This window comes from Phodopus roborovskii, unplaced genomic scaffold, assembly GCF_943737965.1.
Source record: "Phodopus roborovskii unplaced genomic scaffold, PHOROB, whole genome shotgun sequence".
In the NCBI taxonomy this organism is placed as follows: Eukaryota; Metazoa; Chordata; class Mammalia; order Rodentia; family Cricetidae; genus Phodopus; species Phodopus roborovskii.
This window is the reverse complement of record NW_026126585.1, coordinates 1,718,921-1,731,037: the sequence shown is the minus strand read 5'-3', so window position 1 is coordinate 1,731,037 and position 12,117 is coordinate 1,718,921. Positions and strand designations below refer to the sequence as shown.

At 38.4% G+C, this 12,117-nt stretch overlaps 1 protein-coding gene across 1 annotated transcript in view; it reads left to right on the top strand.

The window, feature by feature from the left end:
• Nucleotides 1–4,503: 4,503 nt before the first annotated feature.
• The window catches only part of LOC127236381 (contactin-associated protein like 5-1-like), a 159,895-nt gene continuing 152,281 nt past the window's right edge, over nucleotides 4,504–12,117 (top strand). Inside the window, exon 1 of the mRNA XM_051204006.1 lies at nucleotides 4,504–4,639. Coding sequence (XP_051059963.1) covers nucleotides 4,504–4,639 — 136 coding nt within the window. The remainder of the gene's footprint in view (nucleotides 4,640–12,117) is intronic.

Here is a 12,117-nt window from a genome sequence, read left to right as displayed (position 1 = left end):
GGCGTGTGCCACCACACCCAGTTCCTCTTTCTCTTTTTAAAACCATTTTATTTTTTTTTTCCATGTCTACGTATATTTTAAAACACACTGTAAACCTTTAGAGGTTTTTCTTAATATGAATCTGTCTTTACTGTAAATCTTTATCTTTTTCTGGCCATGAGTATTTTATCTGGTAAACAACAACATTGCTAAAATGAAAGTCATTGTTGTTTCTGCCGCGATTTACCAAAGATGGCTGCAGCTATTTTACTGCCAGCACTGAGAGCTGTGCTCACTGCCTTGGTCTGCATGCTGCCGGCTTGGAGATGTGGTCACTGCCATTGCAAGCTCTCATAGACACCAATAAATTGTTAGCAGTGCTTTTTAAAAGCCATGCGGTTTTTGGCCGCTTATGCTGAGTCAGGAACCTTCCCTTAACGGAGCCGCGCGAATATTCAGGGGTGAGTAGCATTCCATTATATAAATCTACCACATTTTTTTTTCATCCATTCTTCACTTGTGGGGCATCTGTGTTGCTTCCAGGTTCTGGCTATTACAAATCATGCTGCTATGAACATAGATGAAGAGATGCCCTTGAATGAATGTGCATCTTTTGGGTAAATGCCTAAGAGTGGAGTACTACTCAGCAGAAAAAAAAACAAAACAAAAAAAAAAAAAAAAAAAAACAAAAAAAAACAATAGAATCTTGAAATTCTCAGGCAAATGAATGGAAATAGAAGAAACCATACTGAATGAGGTCACCCAGTTACAAAAAGACAAACATGTACTCACTCATATATGGATTTTAGACAAAGAGCCCCAGCCTGTAATCCACACCGCCAGAAATGCTAGGAAACAAGGAGGACCCTAAGAGAGACATACATGGTCCCCCACGGAAGGGAAGGAGGACAAGATCTCTTGAGCAGATTGAGAGCATTGAGAAGGGGAGAGGGAGTTAAGAGGAAGAGGAGGGAGGTAGAAGAAGGGAGAGGAGGGCGTGAGGGAGTAGAAAAATTGAGTCAGGGAAAGAATAGAGGAGAGCAGGAAAAGAGATACCATAGTAGAGGGAGCTATTACAGGTATAAAGAGAATCTAGTTTTTAAAATATTTAGGCACAAGAAAGACGTGAGATATCTACAAAGAATGATAAAGGAATGTGTTCCTATACCTGTAAATGCCAGACCCAGTAATGTGGTGTAAGATGGGAGGAGTCCTGGGAATACAGCTAAGCACATGCCTGAGAAGATGGGCTAATGATGGATAGACAGACAAGAACAGAATGGACAAAAGGTAGTGCCCATGTCATCGTCCTTTTCAAATGTTTGGCTAATGTATGTGGGAAACCATTGAGAAAACTGTGATAACTATATCAGCTGAGGACAAAATTAGAGTAACAAGAAAGTGTATGAATTTGAACTCTTCTAATCTATGCTAAATTTAAAACGCAGTTTCTTGTTGAATATACTCCAAATAATAGCAGTAGGCTCTGGAGACGAATAAACAACTGAGAGACACTTCCCTGGGTTTCCTCACGTGGGAATTTGTGAATAAGTTGGAGAATGGCTATATTTATGTTAAAGGGAGAAGCTCCATGGCCATAAATATCAATATCATTTCATGATTTTCTTCTAGCTACACATTCAATTTCATTATTACTCTGTACTTTATCAGTTTCCACCTATGATTACACTCCGTTTAACCTGATGTAAATGTTATGGTAATTGAATTAAGCCTACAATCTATTAGCTGGTTAGCACTTGGCAGTTTATAGTACTTAACATGGGTTCCAAAGGATTGGGTAGCTAAGGATGATGACTTTGTACCTTCAGAGTGGTGAGTCGTCTAAGGGGAAGATTTCAGGAATTCCTCAGAGTTGATGTCTAGTGCTCCAGCCAGCAATTGCAGAATACATTTCTTTGTGCTTGTTATGTCTGTACACAATCCTAACCTCAGACAGTTGCTGGGCTTTTTATTTTGAAGAATGGAAGTTTCAATTTATTCTCTTTGAAACAAACTGCTTTGCCTACTGTTCTGTCACTGTGTGGTAGATGGCTTGCGGCGCATTTGTTGTGGTCATTCTAGCACAATGCAATATCCCACCAAGGAGATTGTGGGCTGATGTTAGGTTGTTTGTTTAACTTAGTTCTTTTTGATCACTTGTTTTTATGACTGTCATGATAGCTTTCATGACAGTAGAGGAATGAACAATTAGTCTAACACACAGTTTTGTTATTTCTTGGGGGGTTTGTGCTTCAGGATATCTATAATTATGTGTGTTTTTATTGAGCTGGTTCATTGAACATGTCACTGTGGTCACTGTAGCACTGGACCAATTACCTCTGCTTACTACAGGGTACCTGATAATTATGTTTTTCCTTTGGAAATTATGATACACACACACACACACAGAGGCATGCATGCACACATGCACGCACACATGCACGCACACATAGAAGTGATCTATAGAAGTGATCGATCGACGATATCATTGCATTTGTTATTTTAAAAATTAAATTATAGAAATACTACAAATAAAATACGGCTCAGTTAGTAAAGTGTCTGCCTCACAAGTACAAGGCCCCAAGTTTTTGCTGCCCACGTGGGCATAGTAGTGTAAGCCTAGTAATGTAATTTTGCAATGCTAACTCCAGGGGGAGGAACAAAAAGGGGAAGATTGCCAGAGTATGCTGGCCAGATGGTTAAGCCAACTTTAAAGCTCTCATCTCAGTGATAGATCATGTCTCAAAATGTAAGATGGAATGTGGTCAAGGGAGACACTGATTATCAACTTCTGTATAAAAGCACTCACCTGCAACACATTGTTTACACATGAATTGTACATAGTTATGTGCACATACAAAATAAAAATAATTCCTCAAAAAAAGAAATAAAAATATTCAGGATAATACTTTAAAACTTTGAATAAAGTTAAAACCTAGAAACCAATGTTTCTGAACATTTACCATGTGAATTGTTGGTGAAATGCCAGGGTGAAATGTCAGTGTCCTTTCATGAGTTTGATTAAAAAGAGAAAGTTAAAAGGTCCAAATTCTTAGTATCTGAGAGAGCCCCATGACATTGTAAGTCAATGTGTTACATTTCCAGAAGCAACAAGCTTGGATTTCTAGAGAAAGGGTTCAGTTGGATTCTGGTTACATAATAAGCATTTTGGAGCTATCCTGGGAAAACAATTCATATTTTTATGTCTCAATATTAGTTATGTTAAATTGTTTTATATATTTCACACATACAGATACATAATTCTGATCATAGGTAGGTCACTATTTTCTGAAGGTGTGACCTATGGTAGTATCCCATTTGCTACTGGAGGGGCTCATATCCAAGCACACATTTGCATCTTACATGGATTTGGTGGGTTCATAATTTTGGTAAAGAGGGCAAGAAATTAGGAGATGCTTTGTGGTACCAGAGGAAGCTGGGTGGTAGAACTATTCCATATACATTATTTGTGATTTAGCAAGCCTAAATGAAAACTCTACATAGTATTTATAGCCTCTCATCCCTTCATTTAAATTGCTTTGTTCAACACCAGAGTGAAATTTTGTAGGACAATATTATACACGTTTAGGCAAATTGAATTTATTAACACCAAGGATGATCATTAGAATATTTATCTGTGCAAGTGTCTTCTGTTTCTTTGTCAGGTTTTCAATATAGATGTGTAGACATACCAGGATAACTGAGGAGACCACATGTGCTTGAGAGAATCTCTAAGGGATCTGAGGCTTTATACTCAATAAACATCTGCAGCTTTGCCAAAGCGTTGATTATAATATTTGCTCAAGAATAATTGCTCTGAGGAAATACGATGTCTTTTCATTTCCACCTATAACAGGAATGGTTTGACACAATTTTTTTTAAAAAAATGTATTATTGAAGTTTGGAGTCATAAAATCTGAATTCACATCTTCCTTCTTATGTGAGGTTGGAGAATTAACTACTCCTTTTGTACACTTCCATTTCTTTATCTGCAAAATGAGAAGAGAAATGTTCATAGCATTGTTTAATGGCTGAATGAGATAAGTTTTGTTAGCCTTGTTTTGAATACTAATGGTATGGAAATCCAATTTAGATTCCTTGGTTGGAAAACTGAAGAAATGGCCATGTATATTTATAATAGAAATGGTAATAAATGTTTCCCAAGAATTGTGCTCTCTCCTAAATATTAGCATTTTCTCTCATTGACTTCCACATGCTTCAGATTTACTTCGTTTTGATTTGCATTAAAGTTAAAGATCAATTATTTTTATCAAGTACCATATGTTGAAGTCTTGATGATAAGATTCTTGCTATTTGCTTTTTATTTTCCAACCAATTGACTTGACCACGGTCGATGTTTTAGGGATATTATGAGGTTTTGTTATTGTGTAACCGTCATAGGGTACACAAAAGAAGATTGTCGAAGTTACTTGGTGACCTAATTTTCTGGGACCACTGTTGTGGTATTTTGCAGTCTGTTGACTGGATCTCTGTGAAAATAAGAGAGACAATGGAACTGGAAAGATGGCTTACTTTGTAAAGTACTTACTCTGCAACAAAGAAGAGGGCATGAGCTCTGTCTCCAACACTCATGTAAAAACAGTCCTACGCCAATTCCAATTCCTCTCCCTCCTGACCTCCTATGTTCATATTGGGATTGGTATGTAAAATAAGATTGTTTCTAATTCAAATATTTTATTTAAAAACAGTACTATGCAATGGTGCACACGTGTGACTCTAGTGCTACCTGCCAGAAAACAGGCTCAGTGAGACACACAGTACACACACTGGCACACATAAACTGAAGATATTTTAATCATATGTATTTAGTATGTTATGTTTTTTGGATATGATATGTACTATTTAAGATTAAGGTGTTGATAGCTTGATCTTCAGCTGGTGAGTCTAATTCTTGAGAGATGATCACTGTGAGGGCCTCTGACTTCATGTATGGATAAATTCATTGGTGTGGTGAGTCTATTGTGAGGTGGTAGAAAGTAGGACATGGTAATTATCTCACTTTCCAGAGAATGTGAAGGAAGCCATAGGAGTCTAACAGAGAAGGTCTCCTGCTATGATGTTCTGTTTCCCTTCAGGCCCAGAAACAACAGACTTGAACACCATGAATCAAAGCAAATCTTCCGTTTTTCAAGTTATTTTACACAGAGATTTTGTGACAACATTGAAGTGATATAGATAGAACAAGAAAAGTATTTGTCATTGTTTTATCTGATTTGTCTTGTTTTCTGTATTACCTGTCATTTGTGGGAAATCCTGGGATGACGCCCCTTCTTGGCATTTGGCTATTTATTCTTTGTTTGAAATTTTTATTTTGTTTTATGCTTACTAGTGTTTTGCCTATATATATGGAACTAGAGTTAGCTATAAGCTGACATATGGATCCTGATAATCAAACCTAGCATTTTGAAACCAGGACTTTTGAAAGAGAAACACGTTCTATTTCAATCCAAGAGCTGTCTACCCAAGAACAAGCTATTTGTTCATTATGCAAGTACATATTTTAGTTCCACATACGCTTTAGGCACCATCTTGTGTATGGGGTAATAGTTATGCATAAGGCATAAACAGTTTTTTTTTTCATAATTAAAGTAAGGAATGAGATAAATCTAACAAAAATATTCCATAACATTCTATTAATAAAATAGCTCATAAATAAAACAAGAAAAACATGGATTCAGGATATTGGATGGTGTTTCAGTGCTAAAGACCATGTACTACCCTTGCAGAGAAACCATGTTTGCTTCCCAGCATCCAAGTCAGATAACCAACGGTATTTTCCACTATTCTGTATCAGTTGGTACCTGGAATCTCTCATAAGCCCATACATAAGCACACATATAATTAAAAGTAAAACAAAAAGCCAGTAGTTACTGGGGTAATAAGCATACCTAAGATAATAAGAAAGTATTTTGTTTGTTTGTTTGTTCTATGTTTTTTGGTAGTAAGTTTTTAGGACTAGCAAACAAGAAAGACATGTGATCTAAGTTCAGAACTCAAACATTCAACAGAGTCAATTAGTGTAAAGACCCAAGGAGATCTGTAGACAGTGTGTAGCCAATGAGAAGATTGGTTAAAAGAGCTGCTGAGACTTCAGTCTAGTAGGAGGCTACTACTTGAACCGGTGTGCAGTGAAATAATGGAATAGTATAACCTATGAGAGCCAAATATCCTCGGTGTAGTGTTTCTCAAGCTTGCTAATGCTGTGACCCTTTAATATATTTCTTCAGGTTGTGATGCCCCCATCCATAAAATTATTTTAATTACTACTTCATAACTGATTTTATTGCTGTTATGAATCTTAATGTACATATCTGATATATGGCCCACAAGTTGAAACACCTCTGCTATAGACTCTTATGGGTCTGCAGATTTTATTATTGCCTTTACTGGAAATACAGGAAAATTGTATAATGAAATGTGAACCAGCCATTGCATACCATCTGTCCCTATCTACACACCCTACATCCAATGAAACAAAAACTGTATGTTTAAAAACATTTGCACTAAAATATGTGGGGTTTCAAATGTGTTTGTTCCCTAAACTATTGTAAGATGGCTGTTTACATTTACATTTGCATTGAATATCACAAATGATCTGGGCACAATTTGAACTTCTAGTAATTCTATGCCATTTCATGTAAGGGACTTTAGGTGTTCCATATTTTGGTGGCCTCAGATCCAGGAACCACTTTCTCATAAAAAGGTCGTTCAGGACTAGCAAGATAGCTCAGTGGGAAGAGAAAGGGCCTTGCTACTATGCCTGAGTGAGATCTCTGGGAGCCAGATAGGTAAAGAACAGAGAAACAAAACAAAACAAAACCTTCTTACAAGTTGTACCCTGACATCCATATGTGGGTACGCATACTCCACCACACCCACATATACACATACCCACCCATCCCCACCCATCTCCACCCATGCTTACCCATACCCCCTACATATATCTAGATGCATATGCTCATTTTATTAGTAACATGGATAACTGAAAGATTTAGTCTTTTCAATCCTGGGAAAACAGCATTCATTGACTGGAAAAATGGTGGAATCTGACACTTTACATTTTTTTGTTTATTGGAATAACTGAATAACCCCACAAAGGTGGCCAGGGTGACTGAACTAGGTTATTTATTTGATCCAAATCTTCCTCAAGCTTCTGATTTTACCTCTCTCTGCATCTGTGTTACTCATATGAAAACTGGGGATTAAAGTATTTGCCTTTAAAGAGCTCTGAATTTTGAATGAAGGAAGTCCAACATTGCCGGAGACCGCCTGGAGCATTTTCAGTGTTCAGAATGGGCAGGAGTTTAGCATAAATGCACTCCTGGGATTTGGCTGCTTTATTTAAAGCCAGCCACAGTCCCTCCGGTAGTACACTGGCACCAGCTGTTTTGCTTGTCCGACTCTTTTTTGTCATTTGTTATATTTTACTCTATCACTCAGCACAGGTTAACTTCTGGCATCATTCCTATACCCCACAGCCGACTCTGTGGCTTGGATCAGAGAACACTTCTCCCTTCTCACATCACACTTAGATAAAGATTTGTATTTGTAAACTAGAACTTCAAAGTTTGTCATATCAGAAATTTTGTGGTAAAAACTGGAGAGATGCAGATGGCTGAGTGGGTAAAGAGTTTGCCACTCAAGTAAAAACCTGAGATAGGATCCCTACACTCTGTGTAAAGCCATTCAGAGTAGCACGTGCTCATAAGACAACTCCTCTTGTAGCAAAATGCGAGAAATTCTAGAAGGAACCCTGTTTCAAACAAGATATTAGGCAAGGATGGATACTGAAAGTTGTTTTCTGTATATAATGATAGGTAGACAACGACTAGCTTGCACACACACACACACACACACACACACACACACACACAAAGCTGAATGTTTACCCACAAACATTAAGCAATTAGAATAAATACATAAAAGTAACTTGTGTGGTAAATAATTTTATTCCCATGCTAAATTTCTCCTATATTACTATAATTTTCCATAAATGTCTCAAAATGCTCCCAGCGAGCAGCATTTATCTGTGAATTTCACAGTTCTCAATGTTTCCGATTCACTCAAACTTTGATAAGTCTAGGAGGAGGTGGGTGGGGATCAGAACAGGACCACACCTGGGAGAGGCTTGAAGGCCAGGACCTGGAGCCCAGTTCCTGCCGTATTTGCCATCTGACTTTGAAAACATCCTTTTATCTTTTTGTTCTTTGTCACCATTTTTTCAGAAAAAAAGTAAAATTCTCGAAAAAAAATTATTATTTTTCTTGAAAAATTTTAATGCAAATAGAAAAATTTTAGTTTGGTCCTTGCCTACCTGTTTCTAACCATGTGCTGTGCTCTGGAGAGCCTTGGCTGGTCTGGCTTAAGTGGCCTCGTCAAAGAGACATTTATCATTTGTTTGGAGTGGCAGTGTCATTAATCATTTCTGTTTCCCCCTTTTCCTTTTGGGTTCGCTTTAGCTGAATAAGCAGGAAAGAGAACAATGAACAACATTATGGAAATGTTAATTCCTGCTGTGGCTGAGTAGCCCTTAATCACACTATTAAGTGTATTCTCTGATTTAATCATCCTGGCTGACAAGCAGGAAGGATGGGATGGACGTTGATGAATGTCTGTCATTATCTTCTGATATGGATGAGGTTGTTTTCTCTCTAAATGTTAGTTGTATTTTTTTCCCCAGAAATAATAGGCTGTATATAAAGAAGGGGTATATAGAATCTCTCTCTCTCTCTCTCTCTCTCTCTCTCTCTCTCTCTCTCTCTCTCTCTCTCTGTGTGTGTGTGTGTGTGTGTGTGCGTGCATACGTGTGGAGGAATACACATAAAGGGATGTATACATTCATGTGGGTACAGAGACTGATATTGGCTGTCTTCCACAGCCACTCTCCTCTCTAAAACTTTGTGACAGGATCTGTCGTTAGAGCTCACTGGTTTGCTTTGTCTGGCTGGCAGATGGGCACTGGGGCCTGGCTCTGACTGTCCCATGCTAGGGTTACAGACATGCCTCCTTCCCCAGCTTTTGATGTGCTGGTCCTTATGCATGTTCAACAAATTACTTTGCTTACCGAGCTGTATCTCCAGCCCTACTGTGTGTCTGTCTTTTTCTTCTATATCATTACTTAGCTGACTTCACTGTGTTTACACACTGAAAGAAATGATTTGGCCTTAGAATTTTAGTGGCCTTGGCTTTCTTATTTTCTGTGCCCACACACTCCATGGAGCTGCAGTCACAGACAATGCTTAGTGCATGTAGAGTTTCTTTCCTTTAAAGACACTGCAGTCAAACTGCCTTCCTGGGGTCCTTACCCTCACAAGTGCTTCCACCACCCCCACCCCCCGGGATGGTGTTAGAGAAAGTCCTCAGCATGTGACCTACAGGCAAGCACCACTGTTTTGCTGGAGGTTTTCTTTTGGATTCTTAGGAAAAATCCAGTTGTAGCTGGATGCTTATCTCACAGGGCTTTATATTACTCATAGATGAAGACATGTTCTTCTGCTTCCAGAAGTTAAGAGCACCACCAGGGCAGCCAGAGTCTTCTAAATTTCATATCACTTACACATGGCACTATGACCCTTGCACAACATAGAACAGAGAAATCATTAACATAATGATTGTATATACTTTTATATTATTTTATGAATAATTCATCATATTTAATTATTCATATATTTTATATATGTGTGTAAACCATATATTATATATATTTATATATATACATATATATACACATCTGGCACAAATACACATATACACACACACACACAAATACACACAGACATGGGTAATTGATTTCTGGATTTGTGGTTTGGATATGAAATGTCCCACTGGCTTTATGTGTTTGAGTACTTGCATCCCAGTTGTTGAGGGTGTCTTGGGGGATGATGTAGGACCTTTATAAGGTGAAGTCTCATAGGATAAGTAAGTCATGGGAAGTGGATCATGGGTGTTTGTAGCTCACCATCTCTTTCCAAGTGTGGATTGAGTGTGGATGGAATGTGTCTATCCAGCCAGCCTTCTGCTCCTATTACTGTGCCTTGTCTTTCATGATGGATTTTGGAATTGTGTTCCAAAGAAACCCTTTGTCCCTTAAGTTGACTTTGTCAGAGACTTTTTTAAATCACAACAAAAAAAGAAAGTATATAAAACATACATTTAATCTTGCTTCATTTCATGGGTTGAATTTGTGGGAAGGAGCACAGTGCTTAACCAGGTTATAAGTGATTAGTCATGAAAGTAGTTTCTCCAGTATTCTCTGAATAGCTTCTAAGTGAGCATGTGAATGGGCTGCATTAAGACACAGACATGAAGAGCTGTGGCTGGAGCTCATTTGTCTCCGTGTTATCTGGCATGAAGGAAGACCTGGGCTCTATCCCCAGTTCTGCTTAGCACTGACAGTGAAGGATCAAGAGTTGCAGGTCATCCTTGGCTACATAGTGAGTTTGAGGCCAGCCTGGGGTCTGTAAGTCCCTATTTTTTTTTTTTTACAAGAAGACTAAAAGATGAGGGGGAGGCCATTAGTAGGGAAACTGGACCTATATATTGAAGAAACTGACAAACACCATACATGAAAGATTGATAGGTATAGATGTGAAGGTTGTGTAGCAGGAAAAAAAGACTGGGTTGAAAATTAGGTAGAGTTTACTCTTCCTTTTGATTTACTGAGTTTTCCAGAATATAAAGCAGTGGCCAGGTACCACATCAAATCATATAAGGCTCAGCAACATCATGGAGGACAGAATGAAAAGTTTGTGAGAGCCAGAAGGTCAGGAAGATGGCTGTGAATTTGTTTTTCCTAGGAATGACAGGGAAGCTGCACCCATGATATATCAACAACAGGACTGCTCAAACAAGACATGAATAATGACAATACCAAAATACGTGCTAATGTAGACAGGGAAAATCTGTAGAGGGCCAGTTAGCACTTCCCAGGGATGAGCCCCCTAATTGGCTTTCCAGTACCAAGTGGTCAGCCCAGAAATCATATGAAAACAAGCAATAATAAATAGACTCAGCGGGTTGCATTTATATATTTATGCACATATATTTAATAAAACAATGAGGCTAGCAATGTAAAAGGGAGGAATGGGATATGGTAGGGGATTGAGAAAGGAAAGGGCAGTGAAGAAATGATGTAATTGTGTCTTAATTAAAATTAAAAACGGGAAAAAAGAAAACCAATTCTCTGAAGAATGTGAGGCAAAACAAAAGAAAATGGATTAACATGATGATAGCAGTGGCAGCTGAAGCTCAGCACAGCAGGTCTCAGAACTCCAGAGCTCCCTAGCTCCTCTCTCAGAATGCTTGTGAGCACTGCTCCTTGAAGTAGATGCAACAAAACTGCCCTGGCTCTTGTGCAGGCATCACTGAGAGGCTATGTGTTTACTGTCTTTAAAACTTGAACAATTCAAAACTCAAGAGCGTCTCCAATTTGAATTCTGTTCATTAAACCCTAATTGTGCAAAGAGGCCGTCCATGACTTCATGTGGATTTCTTGTAGCAGGAAAACCATAATTGACCCAAACCTGCACAAAATATGCTCATGCCTAATTATTCTATTCAACGGATTGTTTTCTGAAGGGGGAGGTGGCTGCATGACTTGAGTGTTTGCTTTGCAATTAGGAGGACCTGCGTTCAATGCTCAGAACTCACATTAATAAAAAAGAAAAAGGAAGGGCCTGATGTGGTGGTATAATGCAAATTATGCCCAGGAGCATCTGCAGCCCCAGTTTTACGGAAAAAGACAAGCACATCCTTGGAGCCTCCTGGTCAACTAGTCTAGCTTCATTGATATATTCCAGATTCCAGGTTTCTTAAGATCCTGTCTTAAGAAGTAAGATGTAGCACAAGTTGAGGAAGACTGTGCACTCATCTCTGTCCTCCACCTGCACACATGTGAATGTGCATAGAAGCTCACACATATCATCTTTTCTTCTCTCCTTAAGCCATTCTTCTGGAAACAACATATTCTCACACATCGAGGGAAACTTAGGAGCATCATCGTGCATATTTTCTATACTAAAACTTCTGAAATTGATCTTTGATGTTTGGAATGCAGATACAGTATTGTTCTTCAATAGTTTGTGAAGAAACAACTATGGGCTAATATTCCTCTCCTTT